The sequence below is a fragment of the Pezoporus wallicus genome, unplaced genomic scaffold (genome assembly GCF_028554395.1).
Source record: "Pezoporus wallicus isolate ANWC-B61680 ecotype Strahan unplaced genomic scaffold, APGP_CSIRO_Pwel_v1 contig_14159, whole genome shotgun sequence".
Taxonomy (NCBI): Eukaryota; Metazoa; Chordata; class Aves; order Psittaciformes; family Psittacidae; genus Pezoporus; species Pezoporus wallicus.
The window spans coordinates 638,279-662,525 of NW_026642380.1; the positions used below are offsets into that span (position 1 = coordinate 638,279).

The 24,247-nt window shown below is 51.0% G+C and overlaps 2 protein-coding genes across 2 annotated transcripts; one reads left to right on the forward strand and one right to left on the reverse strand.

Moving 5' to 3' along the window:
• Positions 1–2,214: 2,214 nt before the first annotated feature.
• LOC130610090 (DNA-directed RNA polymerases I and III subunit RPAC2-like) lies at positions 2,215–6,852 on the reverse strand. Its single transcript, XM_057429674.1, has 5 exons — positions 6,788–6,852; positions 5,416–5,513; positions 3,736–3,812; positions 2,743–2,825; positions 2,215–2,414 (listed from the first exon to the last, which is right to left on the reverse strand). The coding sequence occupies exons 1-5, from the start codon at positions 6,824–6,826 to the stop codon at positions 2,367–2,369; spliced, it is 345 nt and encodes a 114-aa protein (XP_057285657.1). The 5' UTR covers positions 6,827–6,852; the 3' UTR covers positions 2,215–2,366.
• Positions 6,853–6,915: 63 nt separating this feature from the next.
• VAMP7 (vesicle associated membrane protein 7) lies at positions 6,916–22,697 on the forward strand. The gene is made up of 8 exons (XM_057429592.1): positions 6,916–6,980; positions 13,491–13,644; positions 15,412–15,469; positions 16,034–16,171; positions 18,581–18,671; positions 19,253–19,320; positions 20,363–20,455; positions 20,696–22,697. The coding sequence occupies exons 2-8, from the start codon at positions 13,499–13,501 to the stop codon at positions 20,762–20,764; spliced, it is 663 nt and encodes a 220-aa protein (XP_057285575.1). The 5' UTR covers positions 6,916–6,980; positions 13,491–13,498; the 3' UTR covers positions 20,765–22,697.
• Positions 22,698–24,247: the final 1,550 nt, after the last annotated feature.

The window sequence follows — 24,247 nt, forward strand, 5'->3', positions numbered from 1 at the left end:
AGTCAAATAGAGAAAATAAGGAGGGGGTGGTTGTCAGAACAGAGAGCTTGGGTGATCTGTATTGAATAAAGTACTGTCTGTGAGTAATTCCTGCTGTGCTCAACAGAAGAAAATGAGCTGTTTAAAAGATTCTAATGTCCTGCAAAACACATTAAAAGTCTTTGTTCTTAAATGCCTTTTCTTTTAACTACTTTTCCACTAAATGTGGACCACCCTGCATTTTAGGAATAATCAGCAATGATTCCTTCCCAGTCCCAATAATGCTTCCATGGTATTTGTGATCCCTACTAACAGTGGCAGCAAAGTACCTTGCTGGGCATTTGAAGAAGAACCAAGGCAGCCCTTCAAAACCATTTCATGATCCTGTGCAGCCCTGATCCCAGCTGTGTTATATTCACAATACCTGAGCATAGCACCACTGATGCTACCTGTGATGCTCAAATCTGTCACTCTCCTTGGAGAAAAGCCTCCTCCTGCTCTCCAGGTGGCAATCCCCTGTTTGCTGCAGACCTAGCATGTCCACCACATCCCATTCCTGCCTGAAATGCTCATTCATGCTCGTGCTCTTTCGTATCAAAACAACCTTCACGCTGGAGCTGATTTTGTGATGCTTTAGACCAAGGCAATGTGCCATTTACAGGCACCAGTTACAGGCACGGGCGAAGCCTTTTACCTTACTAAAAGTACCTCTCAGGCCCAAGTGGGTAATGTCTCTTCTTAGGCTCCAAGGGCAGATTCAATCACTCCTGCATTAGCAGCTACACTCAGATCAACATTTTACCCTTAAATTGTTCAAAACCAGTCTCAGATCTGCACTTCATTAATACTGCCACAAACAGGCAGGGATTCATCCCAGATCTGGACATGGCCATCACTTGCTGCATGTATCTGACAGTGACTTCCTTCTCCTCTGGCAGAGCTTCCCCTGCGTTTTCCTTCCAGACATCATCTATTAAAACCAACATCATAAAGTTTGACCAAGTGTGAGAGAAGAGAGCTGAGATATCACCAGGAAACAGGACCTCTTTAAAGCTCTTCTATTGCACTAGCATCCAATGCCACTTTCCAATTCCTAGGAGGTCTCCCTTAAGCACAACCAAGACCATGACCAGCAGGTTCCAGCTCAAAGAGAGAGTAACAACTATCAGAAAAGGAGATTTTAGCTGCTCAAGGAAATGCAAGTGCAAAACCAGCTCCCTGCTGCCCAGCTCCTATTGCCCTTCACAGGAAGAGCTGTACAGTTACAGGCATGCACATCGTTCCCTTGCTTCCCCACTCAGAAAGAGTTGGTCCTTGCAGCTCAGCCCAACAAACATGCAACTGGCCCACAGCATTCCCTGGGTGTCAGAGGAAGTGACCAGCAGGTCGAAGACTAGCTGGGTTTCAAAACCTTTTTAAAAAGCTCCAAGTGATGGAGCAACTTTCAGCACAAGGAAACCAGCCCAGGGAGGAGCTAAAGGGCTGCAAACACAAACCAGCGCCAGCCTGCCAGTGAGACCAAGCCTATCAATACCTATTTGAAAGGGTGATTTTCTAGAGAAGACCTGACATTTCACATCCTCCCTTTTACTCCTCTGTATGTTAATGAAACATGGTGGTGTTTGAAAGGAGACTCTTTCTCATTGAGCAGCAACCTCCCCTCTGTCAGGTTAAAGCTGTTCACCCTTGTCCTGTCCCTCCATTCCCTTGCGAAAAGCCTCTCTCCAGGTTTCTCAGGCTCTCTCAGCCTGCCTCCAGAGCTCTCACAGCATCTCCGTGGCCTCCTCCAGACTCACTCCAACAGCTCCATGTCCCTCTTACGCTGCTGCCCCAGAGCAGGACACAGGACTGCAGGGGTCATCTCCCCAGAGCGTAGCAGAGGGGTAGAATCCCCTCCCTCGACCTGGTGCTCACACTCTGGGGGTGCAGCAAGGCCCCAGCAAGGCCAGTTGTATCTGTTGAAATCAACTGCAGTGGTGCCTGCAACAGGAAGATTTAAATTGGGAAAGGGTGCTGCCTCTCTAAAAGCTGGATTTTGCACAGCGCTGAACCCCTCTGCTCCCTGTGGACTCGGGCAGACTAATTCTGTGCACAAGACTACGTGGAAACTGTGTGATCTGAAAATCCCAGGCAGGAAACAGCAATGACACTCGGAGAGGGAAAGAAGACAGAAGAGTGGAAGAACTGCCTTCTATCATTTTCCATACCCTGCTGAGCTGAACACAGTGTCACCTCTGCAACATCAAACTCCATAAACTTTATTATTAGAGAAAATACAGGTTTGCATCAAAACAGTCGTAAAAACCGCAACTAAACAAAAGTACTTAGTACAGGGAATTCCACACACAGATGTTACACACATCCATGGAGACTGCCATCCCCAAACGCTACTGCATCTCTTCCTCCCGCTGGGCCCTGTACTCCTTCATGCTCCTCTGCAAACAAGAGCAAAGGACAAACGTTAACAGCATATACCTGAGCGACTCATGCATCCCATGCCACCACTCTGCTCTGTGCTATGACTCCTCTGTCCAGTGCAGAGGACCCTGAGCAGCTCTGACAGAGCTCCAGGTACCTTCAGAAGTGACTGAGCTTTACATTCACTCTAAGGAAAAGGAACCCAGGCCATGCCGCAGGTCAGGCAGAGAAGGTCTGAGCTAACTATAGGTTCTTTATGCCTGCAATACAGCCGTCAGCCCCTTCCTCTCGCCTCTGAGACCAAGAGACAGAAAAGCCCCCTGAACTCTTCAGGAATAGTCTCACCTCAAAGGTGCTGAGCACATGTTGACAAACACCCATCAGGTCATTCAGCCCCTTCCGGAACGGCTCAACAGCAGGAAGGGCCCCTTTGGGAAAGAAGATGGGTCAGTGGTTTCCAAAGGGGTTGGTGGCCCTCTCCCTCACTGCTCTGGGCAGTGTGGTTGCTCCCCTGTGATGGGAACAGGCTCTCACACCAGGCACATGCCACACACTTCCCTCTTACCAGCCCACCATCAGCACCCCGAGAGCTGAGCTCAGACCCAGGCTATGGTGCAGGAAGAGCAGAGCCAAACCCTGCAGGTAGCCCCACAGGGAAGGGGTTCCCTTGGCAAGAACAGCCTCAGCACTACTCATTTTTAGGAAATTAAACAGTCAGCAAGCACAAACTAGATACTCAGGGGAACAGCCCCATAAGGAATGAAATAACACTGTCCTCCTGGGGCAGCACACAAAGCTGTGGAGCCTAGATGGAGGGCAGTGGACTGAGCTGAAGGGGTTGGTGTGCATGGAGGTGTGAGTGATGGCCAGAGGCTCAGAGTTGTCAGTGCTACCTATTAACAGGGAACACAGACCCCTTTGGGAGGCACATCAAAACACAGCACAGGCTGATGTGGCTTTTCAAGACAGCTTTGATTCACAGTCTGATGACCAAAGCTGCCAGACAGCCAAGAAGGAAATGCAGAAGCAAATTATCTCATCGCAGCTATGTATGTCAGCACACTTTGGGGTGGCTTTCCAAAACCTCTCCTAATTTAGGCGAAGATGAAGCACTCATCATCTCTGACAGGATGTAGTAGATCTACCTTACCCCAGCACTACAGTACAGTGCCTGCTGCCAGCCAATCTGACCAGGCACAGCAGTTGCAGGCAGCTTGCAGAGAAGAGGGAGAAGAGTGGTTTTCTTTATGGAAATGACTGATGGTGGAAACCTGACATGCACAGAGGGGATTCCACAAAAGAAGGGCCCTGAACATGAAAGCAATGCACATCTCATACCTCTGGTCTGGATCCGGAAGTTGATCTTGCTTTCAGAGGGGTGTGTGATGCAGTAGCCACAGAACTCCACATCAGGGCTGCAGGAGGGGCAAGAGAAGAGAGCAGTGAAACACAGGCCAATCCACAGCAAATCTCAGGGAAGTCAGAGGCTTGGGCCATCCCAGATGTGCTGGGGCTCAGGATGTTTCTAACATGACTGAGGGTCTTATGGGAGGGGTGTGCCAAAAGGACATTACCCGTGTACCCTTATTCACACACCTCCATCTATTTCTGAGCTGCAGCTGGAGCTTTGTAGGGGAAAGACCTGGCTGGCACTCTGTTCAAACAGGGCATGCTGGGTGCTTGGAAACCTCCCTCCACACAAACCTGTTGCAATTCTGCTGGGCAAAGGAGGCAGAGGGGTCTCGGGCAACACAAGATGTTTGCAGACTGCATGACATCTGCCTTCACATGCCGAGGTGGTTGGTAGAACATTTGTGCACGCAGCAGAAAGCACAGCCCCTCACAAGAAGGCTGCTCTTTTTCTTGTCATGATTATCTATCAGAGGAATTCACATGACATTTGCAATGCAACTGTCGTTTGAGATGATGGATTGAACTTCCTGCTGGAATTCTTCTGAGGCTTACCAGTGAGTCTTCACAAACCCCCAGTGCCTCCCAGCTTGATAAAATCAGCATGAAGGCATTTGTATATATTAATGGGGCAGCAGGATAATTAATTTCCAGCATCAATTCCTGCATCTTGATGGAAGCATTAAAGATGATTAATTTGCTTAATACTGCCTGTTCCTACCCTCTTTTCTGACAACACTTGCCCAAGAAGGTGACATAGATACTGCCTGACCACCTGTACTTACACAGAGTTGCACATCATTTTACCCAGAGCCACATAAGACATTCAGAAGTCTGCTACATGTCAGGCATTACATTTCCTCTGTAACCAACCATCAGAGCAGTGAGGGTTGGCTGTTCCATAAGGGCTGGGGAGCTGGAAGCATGAACTGTAAGCCAGTCAATAGGGCAGAGGACTCACTGGCCAGCCCTGTCCCACAGCACCCAAGCAAGGGAGTAAGGTGGGTGCAAAGGTGGTAGCCAGGGCCAGCCAAGGGTCCAGGTCACCAGGCAGGTTTGTGGGGGTGAAATAGGTCCAAGGCCAGGCCAGGAAGACAATGTGCAGGCCAGGTGAGGGTAACGAGGGTCAGACAAAACCTATGACCACCAAGCAGGTGTACAATGTACAACAATGAGGAGAGGTTGATGTCAGGTCAGGAAGTCAGTCTATGGGTCAGCATGCAACAGCCCAGTATAGGCTGAGCTGAAGACCCATATTCATACAACACAGCTCAGGAGGTACTAAAAACCCTGAGCTGAGCTTAAATGGGGCTCCTGAGCCTGTGGGTAGGGTGTGTGTGGAGACCCCAGGTGAGGCTGTTTAGACCCATCAAGGCCTATTAGAGCTCTCAGGGGTTAACAGCCCAAGGAGAAAGTTAATCCTGTGAAGAGAGGGAGTAGGTAAGCAGCCTTTAGCACCAGGTCTGATATAAATACTCCAGCAGGCATACACAGAGGTAGTATTGCCTTGTTCTAGCAGCAGCTGAGATACAACTCAGTAAGGAGAAGGGAACAGTAGGAGACAGAGGAGCCCCCAGTGGTACCAGGGCCTGTGGGTTCTCCACTTACTTCTTCATGACCATGTATCGCAGGGCATTGCCAAGCGTGTGGTCCTCGTCGTGCAACACAAACGTGACGCAGTTTCCATCCGTCCCGTCTGCCTGGACCTGCCATGAATGGGGAGAGAAGAGATGCTGTAAGGTTCTCTGAACACCAGCCCCAGGGTGAAAAATCAGCGGCTGTGCTCAGCTTCACCACAGGCACCGGGAGGACGTGTAGCTCTGGCTGGGCCATCACTGCTGCTCATGTCTCAAGCGCTGGAGTGTGACCAAGAACAACTTCACAGAGGAGGGAAAGTGGCAAAATGATGGACCTCAGAGAAAGCTCTCCCTGGTTATCAAAGTGCCTGTGCACCCTTGCTCCTCACAGGAGAGAAGAGGAGCCCAAAGAAAGCTGCAGCTTCAGGACGCATGGTGGAAAGAAGCTGGGAGTGACTGTTGAGGTTGGTGTGATTCCAGGTCCTGCTCCCAGCCCAGGGCTAGACAGCAATGCGAGGGCAGTCAAAAACTACCCAGGGAAGCGTGCTGTCAGCAGGGAAAGCTTACCCACCTCAGAACCAGCTATAAGCCTAGATTCACACACTTAGGAGAAGCCTGGGGAAGCTACTGGCGAGCCTCAGGCTGCTGAGCCCACGTGTGATGAACCCCACAAGGCCAAGAACCAGCCCCTAGTGTGGGAGACCACTTGCCTCCTGTCTGCCCGCCCCGGAGCTCAGCTCTCCCCCATTCCCAGAGACAGACGGGGCAGGGAGCTCCCGATGCTCCCGTGCCAGCTCTCCCTGTCGCTGTGACCTAGGGAAGAGCCAGCGGGGAGCCCGCAGCAGTCTTCCTGCAGGGCAGTGCCATCTAGTGCCTGCTGCGGCTGCGGCCCTGGAGCGGGGCTCAGCGGCCTGAATGAATCGGGTGAAAGAGAGGAGACGAAACCGCTGCTGGCAAAGCCACCCAAAGGTCTGACGTTACACAGTGCTGAGCGATACGGACCGGGGGAGACTGAGATGAGCTCTCAGGCAGAAGCTCTTCCCTGTGAGGGTGCTGAGGCGCTGGCACAGGGTGCCCAGAGAAGCTGTGGCTGCCCCATCCCTGGCAGTGTTCAAGGCCAGGTTGGACACAGGGGCTTGGAGCGACCTGCTCTAGTGGAAGGTGTCCCTGCCCGTGGCAGGGGTTGGAACTGGGTGAGCTTTAAGGTTGCACTTCGCTTGGATCTACCCTCACTATCGCGATTTATCCAGACGCCGGCACACTCCTCCTTAGCGGGCCCGTGCTGAAGGGCCCGGCCCAGGGAGGCTCCGGCTACCGCTGCGGGGGGAAAGCAGCTCCCGCCGGCTGAACAGAGCCGTCCCGTCCCGTCGCCCGGTCGCCACACTCCCTCCGGCCTCACTCACCGTCTCCAACACCGCCTTCCGCTCGTCCTCCTCCGCCATGGCCTCCGGACTACAACTCCCAACAGCCAGCGCGGCGCGGTCCCACCGGAAACAACGTTCCGGTGACCCGGGGTAGGCGCGGAGGGGGGGGGGCTGCTCCCGAGCGCGGCGGGCGGTGGTGCCCAGGGAACGGCCCCTCCTGTCGCGGCGGCCGGTGAGCGGGGACGGGGCCCGCGGGGATGGGGGGGGGAACCGGGGCCTGCGGCAGAGCCGCCTGGTGCCCTCACAGCGTGCGGGTCTGCCCCTGCCTCCCCCGGCGGCGGCAGGCCGCGGCGGGGCCGGCACTGACTGGGCCCGGGAGGCCGGGAGCCGTGGCGGTCGGGGGGTGGCTGGGTGCTGCCGGGGTCGGAGGCCTCGTTCTGTATCAGCGGGGTTTGGGGAGCTCCGGGAGCGGGTGCTGGCGTGCGGGGAAGGCAGTGTGTGGTTGGGGGTAAAGGCCGTTGGTGCTGCGGTTGGCCCCGGTGCGCCGTGTGGCGGAGCTCGGAGCCCCGGGCACCCGGGGAGTTGAAGGACCGGATCGCGATAACTGCCTGCGGTTACCCCCGGGGGTGTCGGCGTGCTGGGGGCGCACCCGCTGCCTCCCTGGAGAGCCGCTTGTACCGCGGGTCCTGTTTCCCTGCCCCTCTCCAAAACACGGTTCACTGCCCTCCGGAACGGGTGAGGGGCCTGGAACAGAAACCGGATTCATCCTGGGATCTGTTCCCGAAGGGATGAAGTGGGGCATCTGCACTGAGCTCTGCGAACAGGGAGGGTACTAAACTTTGACTTGGTACCTGAATGAGGGGGCTGGAGCGGCTCTGCTCTGCAACCAGGCTGAGAGAGATGGGTGGGTCAGCCTGGAGAAGGCTCCTGAAGGGGAGACCTCAGAGCAGCTCCAGTGCCTAAAGGGGCTGCAGGAAACCTGGAGAGGGGCTTTGGACAAGGGCTTGTAGGGACAGGACAAGGGGAATGGCTTTAACCTGCCAGAGGGGAGACTGAGATGAGCTCTTAGGCAGAAGCTCTTCCCTGTGAGGGTGCTGAGGCGCTGGCACAGGGTGCCCAGAGAAGCTGTGGCTGCCCCATCCCTGGCAGTGTTCAAGGGCAGGTTGGACACAGGGGCTTGGAGCAAGCTGCTCTAGTGGAAGGTGTCCCTGGCCGTGGCAGGGGGTTGGAACTGGGTGAGCTTTGAGGTCCCTTTCCAACACAAACCAGCCTGGGATTCTATGAATGTTGTGCTTCTCAGACTTAAAATGAGCAAATAAACTACAGGGCTCAGTGTTGGAATGTCCTTTAAGGAAATAATAACTTATTGCAATGCCAGGGGAAGGTTAAAGGGAAGTCGAGGCTACTTGCTGCTGGAGTCACTAGAAATGACCTTATTTCAGTGGGGCTGTTTGCAATTTGCAGGGTTGCAACACGCTCGTTTCATGGTTGGAACCAGTTGGAGTAGGATGCCCTGTGCTTTCTGTAAGGAGGCTTTCTGGAAATGTAAGCAGTGACCTCCTCTGGTACTAGCTGGCTCTGAGGCTGTCAGTCTCCTGGTGGAGAACAAGAGGGGCAGTGCTGCTGATAAAGGTTGGGTGCAGGTTTCTGGGCTCCCTTCTTGTCCCAGCTCTCTTAACCGTCAGATAGGTTATGGGAGATCTTCAGTGAGGTCACAGCAACAAACAAGTTGGTTTGTGCCTCACTTGAAAATCATCAGCCATCCCTAGTGAAGTGTTTAAATGTCATGTTGAAGACAACCTGTGTTTTAGCTGCTGTGCAGGGTTTTTGGTGCCCTTCTCTCCAGTACCATGGGAGACCATGCAGACAGCAGAGCATGACTTGCCATGAGTAAATCGCCATACAAATGCATTGCTTGACCCACCTTTGTGCTTCGTCTCCCTGGGCTGCCAGATGCTTCTGGCACTGCTTATGGAGTTCATTGGATCCGTGGTGTTTATTGGGTGTCTGGTGTCTCCAAGTGAGTTTTTCTTTTAGGATGGTTTGGTCTTGGCTACTTCCAGCCATTCAGTATTGTAAGTTTAGACAGAAACCAGCTGTGATCTCTAGGTTATACAAAGGGGTTGATTTTAATGGATATCGTTCCTGAGTCTTGTAACTTCTGAGCAGAGATACTCTCTAACAGTTAATAGATGTGTGTTGCATGAGTTTCACAGGACTGCATGAGGCGCTGCTTACAGAGAGAAACATACTCCATTTTAAGCTGTTTTACTTCATTTAATCCATCCTGCTCAAAGCTGGGGGCAGGTGTCATTGCCAAGGATGTAGTTTCTGTCTCGGAAGTAAAGCTGGGAGCTGTGGGTCCAGTGAGTTGATGTCCTTGCTGTGGCAGGACTGTGGGGTCCTACAGTGGCAGCGAGTGTCACCTTACTTGTGGTGCTACTCAGTGCTACTTACTCTCTCCTCGCTAATATGAGACCTGAAAATACCCAGTGTTAAAAGAAAAGAGGCTTTTGTGGGTTGTCTAAACCACTTTATAATGCTGAGTTTGAACCTGGAGTTCTGCTACTCTGGGATTAAGGTGTCTCTTTGATTGTGGGCCTTGTTCTGAGGTTGGTCACTTGATGCTTTGCACACTGCTGATCTCCTGCAGTGTGTGTGGTAGGGAAGGGTTTTGCTCAAGAGGTTTAGTTGTGTTTGTGTGTCCCTGGCTGTGCCTTGGTGTTGTACCATGCACTGACATGGGTCTGGTTCCATTTCTGGACTGGCCAAAACATTGCAGACAACTGTATTGTGGTGGATCTCGAGGAACATGGTTGTATAATCAGTTCCTCCTGGTTTAGTTCAGTGTGCTGTGGTAATGCTCACAAGTTCTTTGATTTGTTAGGGAAATGAGGGTTGGCAGCACCTGAAGAGATCCAGTGTGGAGTGAGTAGAGAAGAGAATAAAGTGCAGCTTGTGTGGTTTGCATCTTCTGGCTAAATTAGAGCTAAGGTGTGGGACACAGGGAGCCTGAGCTTGTAGAGAGTCACTTTTGAAGGGCTGGGCAGTTGAAATGGGTCTATCTATCTGTCTGTCTATCTGTATTTTCCCACAGGTATTACTTTTTTTGCCTGGACAAACTATGCCCTCCCTGTAGCTGTGTCAGGAGTAAGCTGCTGTCTCTTTAACCAGGAGAAACGAGGAGCAGTTGCATGGCTGTTAATCATTACTTTATACAAGATCAGGATCAGCTCTGTGCTGCCCTGGTCTCTGGTGTGATAAGCTTTTAACTGATGTAATCCAAGGCCTGGCTTTGTTTCAGCTTTGTGGACTTGTTGGGTCTGGGTTTTGGTTTGGCTTCTCTTCTGTTACAGCTTCTTCAGGTGGAGGTAATGGCTCCAGTGGGAAGGCTCTAAGGAATTTCTTTTTCCTTTATGTTTTAACTCTGAATAATCTCTACTTCTGCTCAGTGCCAGGTCCAAATGCTCCCACCTTAACAATGCTGTGGGCAGCAGGCTGAATAAAGCTTTTGGCCTCTTCAGGTCTGGGGAGGTGCGACTTGTGATTAGTAATTTACTCATGTTTAACTAGAGGTAGGTGAGCCTTGGAGTATTAGAGTCTTGCTTAGAGACCCTCAGACTTCCATGTCTGTAGCACTGTGCTTTGAAGAGCTGATAGTTTTTTGTAAGGTCAGAGGCAGCAAAATATCACTGGAGTCTGTGTACTTTTCCTGCTCTAATGCCATCAGTGAGTGGTTGATGCAGTATTTTAAAGCTGGCTTAGAAAGAAGCCAAACTTATGTGTGGGCTGCTGAGGTCTTCTGGTGAGTGTGCACAAGCTCGAGTGTGGATGCAGGTGATCAGCCTGAGAGCTCTTCTGGTACAGCTTTCTGGAAGGAAGATGGACTTCTCTGTGGTGGGGCAGCTCAGATGCTGTGAGATGTGATCCGGCAGAATGCTTCGGTGGTGCTGGGAGGGAGAAGGTTGTGGTCGGGCTTCAAAGCGGCTTTCTAAATGTCGTGGCTCTCTGCTTGTCACATGAGGTTCCTGGTAGTTGAAGTGTTGCAAGGGATAGTGGGACACCCTGGAAGGATGTTTTGAAACTCTAAACTGGGACGTTGCCTTTGTGCAACTCTGAACTGTAGAAGAGCAGAGTGGGGAGCAAGAGCAGCCCTAAAGCTCAAGTACTGTGAGAGTTGTAACCTCGGCTGGGGCTGGACCGTGGGGCACCTCCTTGCTGCTTGAAGCTATTACCTGCTCTTTGTGGTGTTTCTCACTGGGGATACAAAAGCCCTGAACTTCTGTGGCATTACAAATGGCAGCACTCGGCCAGACCAAGGCCTGGCTCAGTGGGATGCCTTGAGGAGTGGAAGAGCAGAAGGAGCTTGTGATAAACTCTTATGCTCCAGTGAGTGGCTGCTTGGGTGACAGTTAATGGTGATTCTTGCCCTCTGTAACCTTGTAATGTGAACTCTTTTCCTCCATGATAGCATGTGAGAACATGCCTCAGAGGACACGGTGTGAAGACCTTCTTCCTTCTGCTGGGACCTGCTCTTGAGCTTTCTTTTCTTTTTTGTGTTGCAGATAGTGAGTAATCACGGCTTCCTTCTCTGCTTTATGCTCTTCCTCTGTTTGTGCTGAGGAGTTTCCTTAGAAAGTGTGTGAGAGCAAAAAGCTGTTACCCTTGCTTTTCCATGTGCTGTGACTTCCACAGTCACCTTCAGGTGGACATTGGTGTTGCTTCATTGACCCTAATAAGCACCACCTGTCCTTGTGTTTAAAGATCTCCTCTTAGATGTAAATGAATTTGGGGGGGTACTCTCTGTGATGCTGACAGCCTCAGTGTCAGAGGGCAGTTGTGAGCCTGCAAGCCAGCATACCTGTGACTGTGGGACAAAACAAACCCAAACCTGCCTGTTTGTCCCCTCTTTGTAGCCACGGTTTTAGGTGAGCTGGAGCTTGCTTGCTTCAGAATTGGAGGGGGACAGGGCAGAGGGTCTGTTAGTTTGGGTACTCTTCACCTTCCTTTTTCTTAGCAGATTTTGTGCAAGCTGGGTGTAAATCCTGTTCAAGTCCCAGAGCCGTGTCCAGATGAGATTGGCTCCAGATGGGAGTGGTGGGAGGGAAACAAGTGATGTGGAACACTTGGTGAGTGAGGACAAGGGAAGCTGCTATCTCAGAGCAGCAATGCAACAAGTTGCCTTTGTTCTGACCACAGATCTTGCTCTGAGACAGGGTGAAGAAGCAGCGAGTGGTGCAGAGCAGCACAGGGGGGGTTCCCTGTGCCCTTGGCAGAGGGAAGGGGCACGTGTCTGGTCGGAGGAGAGGCAGCTTTAGCCCAGGAGGAAGTGAAAGCGGTAGATCTGTTTAGGCGGGCTGCTTCTGAGTGGTCTGGGGCTTCCACCCCCTTCAGTTGCTGATGCCCTTTGGTTGTGTTACTGGCCAGGAGGAGTAAAGGAGAATTGGCCTGTTTGGGAACTCACATGTGCACGGTGTGAGGCTTCATCTGGCATGTTCTCCTGTCTCCTTTGCTGGCACTGTGACCCCTCTCAGGCTTTCTAGAGCACACTTGGCTGGGTGCTCTGCTCCAGAGCAGTGTCCTTCAAGTCCTCTCACCGTTCTGCTTCCTGCTTTGCTTGCTGTGGCCTCTTGTCAAACTCATCCTTTGCCTTCTGCTTCCTTCAGCAGTGCTGGCTCTGAACACCTCAGTTGTGTGTGGTTGTGTTGAGACAGATGTGTGAGCTTTCCAGCCACAACAGAGGTTTGTAGGTACAAACCAAGAGAGGCAACGTGAGAGCGGACAAGTGCAAAGTGAAAAATAAGATTTTGGGGGTTTTGCAGGGTCAAAAGTCTTCCTAAGTCTTTCCTAAGCAGAAAAGAGGCTTATGGAGGTACTGGATCAGCTGAGTAGATGTCACAGCTGTGGTCTGGCATGTGGTTTCACATGTTAAAACTTGGCTCTGACAGTAGATTAACAGGATGATACTTCAGCTGATTGTGTCCCGTTATATGGCAGCAGACATGTTCTTCCAGCTCTGGAGACTTCACAGAGGGCTGGCCCTCGAATACTGTAACCTGCCTGGTTCGATACGTTGGCTTTAGAACTGGTGTGCTCCTGAGGATGGTCAGCTTGCAAAGGTGCTGTCTTGCTTTGAGACAGGGTTGGGTGCTTTTATAGCAGTCTTGGGACAGCAGGCACCCAGTGAGTGTCTCCAGACCATGAAAAGGGGATGTGTGTGGGGTGACTCCACACAGTGGCAGTTTTTCTACTTGAATTTGATAGCAATCAAAGCCAAGGCCTCGCCCCTGAGCAGTCATGCGTTAGGGATGGGGGCTGCTGTTAGTGTAGCTGCGAGATTGTGACTTCCTTTCTGAACTGGAGCTCGCTGGCTGCAGGCAAAAACCTTGTTTTTCTCAACAAGCAAGAAAAAAACCCAGGGTCAGTTAAAGAGCAAAGAAATGTACTAATGATCACTGGAAACCTAAGTGGAACCAAGGTCGGTAGAATTCATTATGGGGCCACTGACTGTAGGATGCCTGGGAGCTGCAGTGAGAAGAATCTTCTAGAGATTGTTGTAGCCTTGGTGGTGTTCTGAACAGAAACTGAAAGGAAATGAGAGAAGCTTTCTGGTAGTGGCATCCTGTCCAAGTACTGAACAAGCTTCTGCCTCCCTCCTGGTGAGGGCTCAGGGAGTCCTCAAGGTGATGCTGCCTCCTCTGGCAGAGCACACGAGTGTGATCCTTGCGGTGTTTTGTTCCAGGTGAAGCCATGGCTATCCTGTTCGCTGTTGTGGCGAGGGGCACAACCATCCTTGCCAAACATGCCTGGTGTGGAGGGAACTTCCTGGAGGTGACGGAGCAGATCCTGGCGAAAATCCCTTCTGAAAACAACAAACTGACCTATTCACATGGGAAGTGAGTAATGCTGCTCTGCTGGGTACAGGGAGAGGCTGGTGAATGTGCATGGGGACTGGAATAAATGGAGTGTAGCCAGGTTTGGATGTGTATGTATGCCCACGGAATGTGCTGTCAGCTCAACAGCTGCTTCTTTTTCTCCAGAACTTTGCAGCATGACCAGGATTTGAATTTAGCTTAAGCAGTAAGTACTGAGGCAGTTGATACAAACCCAGGTTATCTACTTTTATGCAGCTCCAGAGGGATTTGGAGGGTGCTCAACTGTGGAAATTAAGCTGTTGGAGTCCGGTGTTTGCCCTGGGGAGTCTTTTGCTGGCTTTGCTGAGGCTAGGTAATGGCTTTGGGTAAGAGCATCACGCTTCTCAGCTGGATCACTTGTGGCTCCTGGTTGCTTGAAGATAAGTCATGCTGACAGACTCCACAGGTCATCCTGACCTACCACAGACCCAGTCTGTGGGATGGAAGGATTCTTCCCAGGCTTGCACAGAGCTCTGAACAGCCCTGGGTCAGTGCTGATAGGATGGAGGGATTAGATGCTGCATCACCTGAGCCTGTGCTGACTCACTGCACATGTGTAGTAGGTAAGTCAATGTGCTGGTGTGCAAACTAAAGAACAGACTGTGGAGAAAGCACATTTAGACACATTGGGCCTCACTCCAGCTCTGTTTGTGGAACTGGCAGCATGGCTGCATTCACAGAGGTGCCTGAGCTGCTGTGTTGAAGCTGTTCTGGCTGCCTGAGCATTCAAGAGATAAGAATCAAGGTAGTTTCCCCACATCCTTCCCTGGTTTGGGAGCCCTAAAAGTCCCTGGGCAGAGCTTTCTGGGGAAGCTGCCTGCCCTGTGGTGTAACATACTTCAGATGCTGAATCTTTGCTGTTGTCATTTTATAGTAGTTCTTTTCTTTTGTATCATCTTTTCCTTGAGTGCTGTTCAACCAACTACAAAGCCAAGTTTCAGGAGCACCACAGTGTGTTTTATAGGTGAAAACTTGAATTGTCCTAGAGATTGGTATGAGCCTAAAATAACAGCTTGGCTTAATTGTGGTAGGAAATAATGCTTTGAGCTGGTTTGCACTGTTTTTCAGGATACTGAGGGTTGCCTTTAACTAATGTCTGTGTTTGCTCAGCACCACATCTTTACATGAATGGTTAACCTGGATGATGGATTCAAGCCTGATTACTGTTCTAATTTGCTTTGTGCTGGGGTTGCTTTGTCCATTAGCCTTTGTGCTGAAAACCAAATGGCACAGCCTGGTGGTCACACAGACAAGGTTATAGAAGCAAGTCACTGTGCAATAGAGGCTCACTAAGGGGTTCTCTTCCTGATCACCCCAATTAACTGCAGCTCTTACCACATGTGAGCTGGTGAATGGATGCTTTTGTGCACACTGGTTAGGATTAGACACGAATCTTACCCCTGGGTTTTGCTTTTACAAGGAAGTAGCTGGAAGGACGTGGACCTGAAGTTGTTTGGCAACTAAATGACCCGCAGCATTATTGCTAAGCAGGGAGTGCTGTGCAGTACCTGAGGCCAGTGATCCTTTAACACATAGGTGGTCTCTGATTCCCTGTAGCTTATAGGAGTGGAAACATTTACCTAAACAAAGAGAGCTGGGATATGTTGGCATCTGTCTGAGTTCTTGTAGAGCCACTGGAACGTGCTGCCCTCCTTCTCCAGCCCTCGAGGGCCCTGCAGGCAGAAGTGTGTTCTAGAAGGTTAGTCCCGTGGTAGCTCCAAATGACCTTCTTTTTCTTCTTCTTTGCAGTTACCTGTTTCACTACATCTGCCAAGACAGGATTATATACCTCTGCATCACAGATGATGTAAGTGGTTTGGTTACAGCTGTTGCCCAGACAGGCTCTTTGCAGGTTTTGGCTTTTCTTGTATTTATATGTCAAGGAAATTCAATAGTGGGTGCTGATCTGAGGTGCCTTTTTTCCATTGGAGCTGCTGCTTATGTTCCCACTCACATCGGTTACAACTTTGAAGTGTAAGCCTGGAACTCAAATGCATGTGAATAATTAGTTTTGAGGTGGAGTTCTTGCTTTTGCCTAGTTTGTGCCTTAGCAGCCCCAGTGCAGAAGAGTCTAGATACAGAGCCTTGAATTGTCAGTGCAATTGGAAGTGTTATAGCAAAACCTTGTCCCTCACTGCAAAAAAGTACCAGGCACAGAATTAGAGCTATGGATTCCCTGGTAAAGTCTGCTGCCATCCCACCCCCAGGAGGCTGAGACTGGAATATGGCTGCTGCTGAATCCCAAGATAACCAGTCAGATCCCATCACATTACGTGCAGCATGAACTGATAATTACAGTTTCTCTACCTGCCCCATGTACTTTGTTATTCCTTGGCACAGCTCTGGATGTGGTCTCCTTTCTTCCTTGCAGGACTTTGAACGATCCAGAGCCTTCAACTTCCTGAATGAAATCAAGAAGAGGTTTCAGACCACGTATGGCTCGAGAGCACAGACAGCTCTTCCCTATGCAATGAACAGCGAGTTCTCCAGCGTCTTGGCTGCGCAGCTGGTGAGATCTGTTGCTAAATGGGGTTCCCCAAACTTCTCCCTAGAAATCCTCCTTGCGTTTGCTCCCTTGGAGCTGAAGCACTACATTGAGCCTGAGTTTAAAGCTGGGGAGCTGGCTGTTCTCTCCACTCTCACCCTGCTGCTGGGGTGCTTTGGCGTAAAAATGGGTTTTAATGGGCATTAGCTGGTCACTGCACTGGAAACTAGATCTTAATGGCAGCATTTGAAATGTCCAGTGTAGTTCCAGTGACCATCCAGTGCAGGCTGATGTCACCAAGAGCGGGACAAACACACAGTTTCTGTTAAACCAAAGTTCAGAACTTGAGTACCTGGTAATCCTGAACCGCTCTCGCTTCTCCCACCTTTACTGCACAGTGTGACAGGGTGTTTGCTTCCGGCGCTGTGTCCTTCTCAGGAGGAAAGAGAACTGGGCTTGGGTTACAGCCAAGGGCTGTACACAGAACCACGATAGGCTCTCCAGCTGGCTGGCACAGGGGCTCCAAGGATTTCCATTCCCAGGACAGGTAGAAGGTTAAAGAGAGGATAAACAGCTTGTAAAACCTCCCGCGTTCCCTGAGTTGAGGTTTTCCTTGCACTCTTCCAGCCTCAAGAGTCAAAGTGTGAGGGTGTTACAAAAGTGAGGGGAGTATCTGCTTTACCCTGAGCTTGCCCGTTCCAGCTGAGGCCATGGTGCGTTCAGGATGATGCTGGATTCCAAGCCTGGGACTAGGCATTGTAGGCTTTGCAAGGCAAGTCACTCCACTGGTATGATTCCAGCTAGGAGAGAAGATGAAGCCCACGTCAGTGGGGTCTGGGTAGGTGCTGAGCATATGAAGGGCTGTGGGACAGAGCCCTGGCACAAAGCGATGTGTTTCCTAGAGTACTTTGTCTTATGGAGCATTGACTTGATGTGTGACCCCGCCCTGCTGCAGAGGGGGTTTTGTGAGGGAGAGCAGGAAGAAAAGCAGGGAGCAGATGCTCCAGGTGTGGGGTTGGGCTGCTCTAAAAACCAGAGCTCTTAATGTTGTGGGAATGCTGCAGTTCCCACCCTCCCTGGTGCTGGTCTGCAGAGGTGAGCTTCCAGCACCAGCAAGGGAAAAAAGCCTGGGGAAAGCACAGACCTGCTGCTAGATGGAATCTCAAATGAAATGAATGAAGGCAGATGGAAAACATAGAAGGAATAAATGACTCTCCTGTGACTCGTGATCAATAGCCTTAATAGTGCACAGAACCTCAGGCTACAGGGAAAATGGTTTGAATCTTCTGCTGAAGACTCTTAAGATTCCCTAATTGACTGCAGACAACTTCATAACCTGGGCAGTGTTGGCTTGGGGTGAGGTTTAGTTTGCTTTTGGGTTTGGTTTTGAGGCTTCCCTTGAGTTAAAGATAAAATATCCTTGGAATATTGGGGTTCAGAGCTTGTACACAATCAGTACCTGGGGGAGCTACAGGTGGTGGTACAGGAAGTTCTCAGTGTGCTGTGGCTGGTTAGTGCTGGTGCTGTTCTCCATGAAGGACTTGGCTTTTTCCCTGCTGATTACTGGAAGCGCCCAGTTTGGTGATCCTGCAGTGCAGGAGGAGGGGTCCTTTGCTGGTGAGCCATGAGCATAACTCCTGCCTGTAAATGTAGACACTGGGTGGGTTTTACAACCCTCTGCAGCAGCAGTAGCTGCATGTTGAGGTGGAGGGTGAAGCCAGGGCACTGAGGTAGGTGAAGTGAGGATTTGCACTGCTGCTGCCTGCCATTTGTACTGGAGTTTGTGAGGAGCTGTTTGTGGTGTGTCCTCAGTCACTGCCAGAGGCCATGTGGAGCACAGACTTGCACATAGTTCACTGCAGAAACTGTGCTTTGGGTTATGCAGCAGATAGAAAGCCCTGAATGGTAATGCCAGTGTGGCATTGTGTGTAATAAATCAGACTAATTTCTCTCTGGGGTGGGACTGAGTTCTTCTTTTCCACCAGGCTTTGATACGTGGAAATTGGAGCTATATAGGTGATGTCAGAAAGCTCTCCCACAAATGGCTCTAAAGCTTCCTGAGCCCAGAGCCCTACTGATCCAATGCTGCATGTAGTGCAAGAGCAGGACTGTTACAGGTGATTCCTGTGACTGCAGAAGTTTGGTGTGAGGCTGAGGCTGGAGGAGGAGATCAAGGCAGGGCAGAACTCGAGTCCAGCGCACAGGTAACACTGGAGAGGGAGGCTGCACTTCCAGTACACCCAGTGGGCAGCCTTGGTGGCAGGCCAGTCCTGCCCCTTTGCCTAAGAACCAAAACTCTGAGGAGAAGGTTCAAAGCAGCTGTTGCACTCGGTGCTGTTACTGTTGATGATGTCTCTGATAACTTGAAACGTCACATCCCTGCCCGGGCTGTCCTGGGGGTCCCTCTGCTCACCGACTCCTCCTTTGTTCCAGAAATACCACTCGGAGAGCAAGAACGCTGACCAGGTGGCAGAGACACAAGCTCAGATCGATGAACTCAAAGGAATCATGGTCCGAAACATAGGTACCCGCTTCCCTCAGTGCCCGGCATTCCCAGGATCCCTGCAGGGAGTTACCAGAGTGCAGCTGATGTGGGGTGGCTTCTCTTGGCAGAGTGAATGGATGAAGAAGGAGCCGGGGGAGCCCGGAGTTTGCTCTGTTACTTGCCTTGCACATGGTTGAGGGTGGCAGATGGGTGTGAGGAGCATGCTGAGATGAACTTGCATGGGCTGTGGTGGGGTGAAGAGTGCTCTGGATTCAGACTGCTTGTCATGAGGCTTTGCTGCAGCTGCTCAAGGTGCTCCTTGGTAGCTTCCATATCCTTTGTGTGTGTGTGTGTGTGTGTGTCAGACTCTGGTTTGGGTTTTAACAAGTCTCGCCACTTAAAATGGAGTCTTAGGTCTGGAACTGACCAAAATTGAGTCAGGTCAGTCCCTAAACATAGCCTATGTGCTATGAAACTGCTCCTTAAGTACTCCTGCCTCCAAAAAGCTGGGAAGTGCTTTGTGCCAAGAGCTCCAGGATGGCAGCAGAGCTGGGGTGTGGGATGCAGCATTTCCCACTGGGATTCTACCTGCAGCTTTGGATTTCTGTCTCTTTCTCCAGACCTTGTGGCACAAAGAGGAGAGAAACTGGAGCTGCTCATCGATAAAACAGAGAATCTTGTGGATTCGGTAAGTCTGGGGAAGGACTTAGAAATGGGGAATGGTGTCAGTGCATCATTGGGGAGGAGTGGGGGTGATGATCAGTATCTTGAGCTGCTTTTAAAGAGACTGAAGCATCATCACTTTGGAGAGGGGCTTTGGAGAGTGGCCTGTAGGGACAGGCCAAGGGGAATGGCTTTAACCTGCCAGAGGGGAGACTGAGATGAGCTCTTAGGCAGAAGCTCTTCCCTGTGAGGGTGCTGAGGCGCTGGCACAGGGTGCCCAGAGAAGCTGTGGCTGCCCCATCCCTGGCAGTGTTCAAGGCCAGGTTGGACACAGGGGCTTGGAGCAAGCTGCTCTAGTGGAAGGTGTCCCTGCGTGTGGCAGGGGGTGGAACTGGGTGAGCTTTAAGGTCTCTTCAACCCAAACCAGTCTGGGATTCTATGATAAGATACCTACAGATCCTTTCCTGTGTCACACACAAGTTGTGTCTTATCCCCCCACTCCTTGTAGCTGTTTGACAAGCTGCACCCCAGCCCTGCTGCTCCATGAGGGAATGAGGACACCCTGTGTTTTCTTTGGAGTTGTGGGTGACTCAGTTGCCCCAGTCCTGAGGAGCAGCTGCCCCTCCTGTATATGAAGCAATAGGGAAGCTGAAGATCATAATGAAACCTTCTCTTGCAGCCTGGACTCAAGTCAGCTTGATCCATACAGACTGGAAGCCTGTAGAGTTGGTCTAGTGTGTCAAAAGGGGAGGTGCAGCTGATTTAAACAAAACCCCACCACCAATAAACCCAAATTGTTCTCCGAAGTAGCCTGGAAAAAACTGTGGAGGTTCATGGGGTGTTTCAAAGTGAGAGAAGACTGACACCCCCTCTCCCCCCCTAGCTTAATGTAGTCACAGAGCATTATGTTATCTAGTAGAGCACTGTGCACTTTGGAAGCCTTTCCCCTGGGGATCTCTGGAGGAGGTGATTGCTTTGGGTTATTAGGGAGACAGTAGCTGGGAAAAGCATGTGGTTCTTGGGATGCAGCTTCAGGAATGAATGGACTGTTTGACTTTCTCTTGTAGTCAGTCACTTTCAAAACTACCAGCAGGAACCTTGCTAGAGCCATGTGTATGAAGAACCTCAAGCTTACCATCGTCATCGTCATAGTATCAATTGTAAGTATGGAGCACAATAACCTTTAACTCTGAAGTCAGGTTCAGCTGTGGAACATGCCCCCAGCACCTTGCTGTGTTCTCAGCTCTGTGCCTGGCAGGGTCTCAGCTGTAAACCCAGCACGGCGATGGTGGGGTTTGCTAATGTGGGCTTTCCAAGCGCTGGGTGCCAGGCTGAAGCAGCACTGGGCTGTGGCTGTGGAGGGGCAGTTCTTGCCTGAAGTGCCTGTTTTCTCTCTCCAGGTCATCATCTACATCATCCTCTCTGCTGTCTGTGGGGGCCTTGCCTGGCCGAGCTGTGTGCAGAAGTAACTGGGGGCAGCTGGTGCTGGTCACTTGGAGATGAGAATCACAGGAGTGTGGAGAAGCAACCTACAGGATAACTGAGTCTTTCACTACTGACGCCTCCTCATTCTTCCATCCCTCCAGGACTTCAGACTTTTTTGCCTTATCACCCCAAACAGGCCCAGCTGGTCACTGCTCCGGTGCAGTGTTAGCCTCAAGCATGGGCTGGTTTCAATTACTTGAAGGGATTATTACTATTATTTGTTTCTTTTCCTGTCCCAACTCCAACCTCCCCGGCTGGGCGGGTGCTGTGTCCGGCTCCGGGGGGTTACGTGCATGCTCACCCCGTGTCCATGTAGCTTTGCACTTACCTATGAGCGTGCAAGTGGAGAACAGGACTGCTGGCAACTGTCCGGCTGCAGGGATGGGGCTGGGGGTGGTTTGGAGCTCACCTGATGGGGCAGGGACAAGGAGAGGTTGTGTGTGAATTCCCACTTCCTACAAGTATCAGAGATCCAGGTGCCTCTCCCTGCACATCTAGCCTCACGTGGTTATGGAGTGTATTAGCACGTGGAGGTTGTGAGGGTGATGGTGGGAGTAACGAGAACAGCTTTGGGCACTGCAGGATGTGGGTGCTGCTGCCACTGTGTGGAGCCTTCCTTTTCCTGGAGGTCTTTGTGCAGGTGGTAGGAGAGGGTGCTGGACCACCTCAGCCTTTTGAAATGGCAATGGCTGCCTCTTCATCCTCACTTCTTCCTCATCTCCCCCCCCTTAGTGTGTGCTAAACCAATACAGTAAAGGAGGCAGTTGCATATAGTTAAGGTTGCAATAATGTCTCTGCTTTCTCACATGTTGTTTCTCCTGTTGTTCTTTTGAGGGTGGACTAAAACGAGTACTAATGTCCCTCACTAAGGTGAAACTGGGGGCCAATCTGCTGATCTGATGGATGAGGTGCCAGGTATCTGCTGCTTGTGCTTCTGCTCTGCAGGCGACCGCTGTGAGGACAGAGAAGGGTAGGAGGTTGGAGTTGATGGATGGTGACTTTCTGTAGGGGCCGGGGAGGAAAAGCTCTTTCAGAGGATGTAGTAACGTGTATTCCTCTGAGAAGAAAATAAACCCAAACCCAAGGCTAATAACCAAATGTCAGGCCAGGTACACTGCTGCTGTGCTGCTGTCAGGGGACAGGGGCTGCTCTGCCAGATGTTGGCAGCTGTGAGCGTTGCATTTCTGCCCCAGCCAGCCCTCAAGTCATGGGCCCTGGCCCAGCTGACCAAAGCTGCTGTTGCGTGGGCGAGGGCTGCAGGGCTGAAGGCTTGGATCTCACAGGGGAAGGAACAGAACTGAAAGCTCACAGAAGCATCAGATGGGTGATGAAGGAAGCTGCATCTTTCTGGCCCAGGAAAGTGGCTTCTCGAGGTGGGAGGAAGTTGTTGAGGTGGGGAAGGGGAAGCTCGATTTGGTGATGAAGCTTGAGCCCTGGGTTGGTGGTGTGGGGTTCGTGGTGCCCTGCAACACAGGCTGGGCACAGGCAGGGTGACCACGAGGAGGAACTGCTGCCTTGAGGCCTGTCACACTGACCGGAGAGCTCCTGGAGAGTTCTCCTGTCAGCTCATACACTTAACATGGGATTCATCTACGAGGCTGAAACCTGACTGAGGGTTATCAGGTCTCCATTCCCAGGAAGCGCCACTGGTTCTGCTCAGCACTGGGGTCTGTTCCTGAAACTGAATCCAATGTGAAGCTTAGAGAAGATTTCCTTCCTCCTGCCCCGCACAGCGCAGCGCGGGCTCTGCATGTTCTAGGGGTTGTTGATGTTCCCGTGTTCATTTCTATGATCTGTTGTCTTCTGTACAAATACTTTTTAAAGCAAATCCTTCCTTTCCTTTTAAAGGATGCACCGAGGCATTAGTGTAAAATTAAAGTAACTTGGTTTCAATAAAAGTCCTGTACAGAAAGCACATTTCCTTAGTTTTGTGAAAGGTGGGTGCAGCACTGAGCGTAGGGACTGCTCTGTGTAACCACTGAGTAACCGGGGGGGGGGCATCACCTGTGGGGCTGCTTGGGGAGGTCACACTTGGAAGTGTGGCTGTGAAAACCTCCCTGTGCCAGGGGGATTCTGACTTGTGTTGATGCAGGTGCCTGAGCCCGTTCTGACCTGACGGGCTGATGGCTGGTGGTGGAAAGAAGCCATGTTGTGAACCTGGGGCACGTGTGACCTGAAGTGGGACAGCTCTCCAGGAGCTGGGAATATGGGACTTGTATTTTAAATGCCTGTGAATCCAAGCAGAATGAGGCCCTGCTCACCTCTTTGCTGCTCCTCTTAAGCCTCTGGTCTGTCTAGAAATATGTAACAGGGTCAGTATTGCTGTAGACATCAGTTCCTTGGTTCTTCAGAGCAGCAGTGTCACAGCCTGATGCACTTCAGCTGGGAGACAACCTTGATTAGTTAAACACTGCACTCTTCCAAGGAGATTTTGGTCTTTATCTAGCATTAAATAGATGTTCAGTAGCCATTAAGTAGCAGGAGCTGTCTCAACTCAGGAGCCTGCAGGGAAATGCTGGTTTGCTCTTTATGGGGGCTGTAGCCCAAAGGTAAGACAGAAGAGAACTCAACAGAAAGATCAACCCCCTGAGCTCTGCTGCTCTTTGTTCTGTACAGGGGGGAGGTAAATAAGTAAGTTCTCTACAACTGAGGTTCCAGCTTTACCACCTGGCCGGGTTCTGGAAAAGAACCTTCTCCATAAAGGAGAAGCCTGAACAGGGCAGTGCTGTAAACCTGCAGAGCTTTAGGGGGGGTGCAGAGAAACCTGTTGGTGTACAGTTGTCTGTGACACTCACATGTGGCAAAGAGGGGTTTGTGCTCTGAGAATGAGCTGCTGTAAAGCTTCCTCTTTGCCAGCGGCGTTTCCTGTACTTTGTTGTTCTTGGCCCACTTGTGGATGTTCTTCTAGGAAAGCCATGAAGCCAGGGCTGTGAATGGAGTTTTCCTTTGCTACCCCCACCTCATCCTGATGAAATCCAAGGAGATTAAAGGTAAATATCAGCACTTGCAGCACGTGAGGCTTCCTCTGAGCCCTGTTTACCCCTGCAGAGAGTTAGAGGTGGAGTGCAGAAGCCAACTCCTGCAGGCTGGGAGCTGCTGCTCATTCCTAGCACAAAACCAGCCCACAGTCAGGCTCAGTTTGAATAAAACAGATCTATTTCAGCACCATAACGTTTTATTAAACTACACTATCAAAATCACATTGATGGCAGGGAGAACATTGCTATCAGTGCATGTTTCCTGTACTAAGACTGCATTCAGAGCATCCAGCACTTGCTGAGGAAGAAGACACTGGAACAGAATCCTTCATAACCAAAGAGACAGTAGAAAACTGCTACAAAACCCAGGGCAGGTGGGAGCTGGGTGGAAGAGGAAACACTTCCATTCAGATCAGGCAGGGAGGGTTATTGTTAAGAAGTTCACTTTTAACTGGTATTCAACTTTTCATCTGAGTTCAGATGCTGCTG

Excerpts from the sequence above, each read along its gene's own strand:
- LOC130610090 (XM_057429674.1), bottom strand. The coding sequence starts at position 6,826 with ATGGCGGAGGAGGACGAGCGGAAGGCGGTGTTGGAGACG. Across the intron at positions 5,514-6,787 it reads GGAAGGCGGTGTTGGAGACG|GTCCAGGCAGACGGGACGGA; the intron begins GTGAGTGAGGCC and ends CATTCATGGCAG. Across the intron at positions 3,813-5,415 it reads CGATACATGGTCATGAAGAA|CCCTGATGTGGAGTTCTGTG; the intron begins GTAAGTGGAGAA and ends CCCCTCCTGCAG.
- VAMP7 (XM_057429592.1), top strand. The coding sequence starts at position 13,499 with ATGGCTATCCTGTTCGCTGTTGTGGCGAGGGGCACAACCATCCTTGCC. Across the intron at positions 13,645-15,411 it reads CTGACCTATTCACATGGGAA|TTACCTGTTTCACTACATCT; the intron begins GTGAGTAATGCT and ends TCTTCTTTGCAG. Across the intron at positions 15,470-16,033 it reads ACCTCTGCATCACAGATGAT|GACTTTGAACGATCCAGAGC; the intron begins GTAAGTGGTTTG and ends TCTTCCTTGCAG.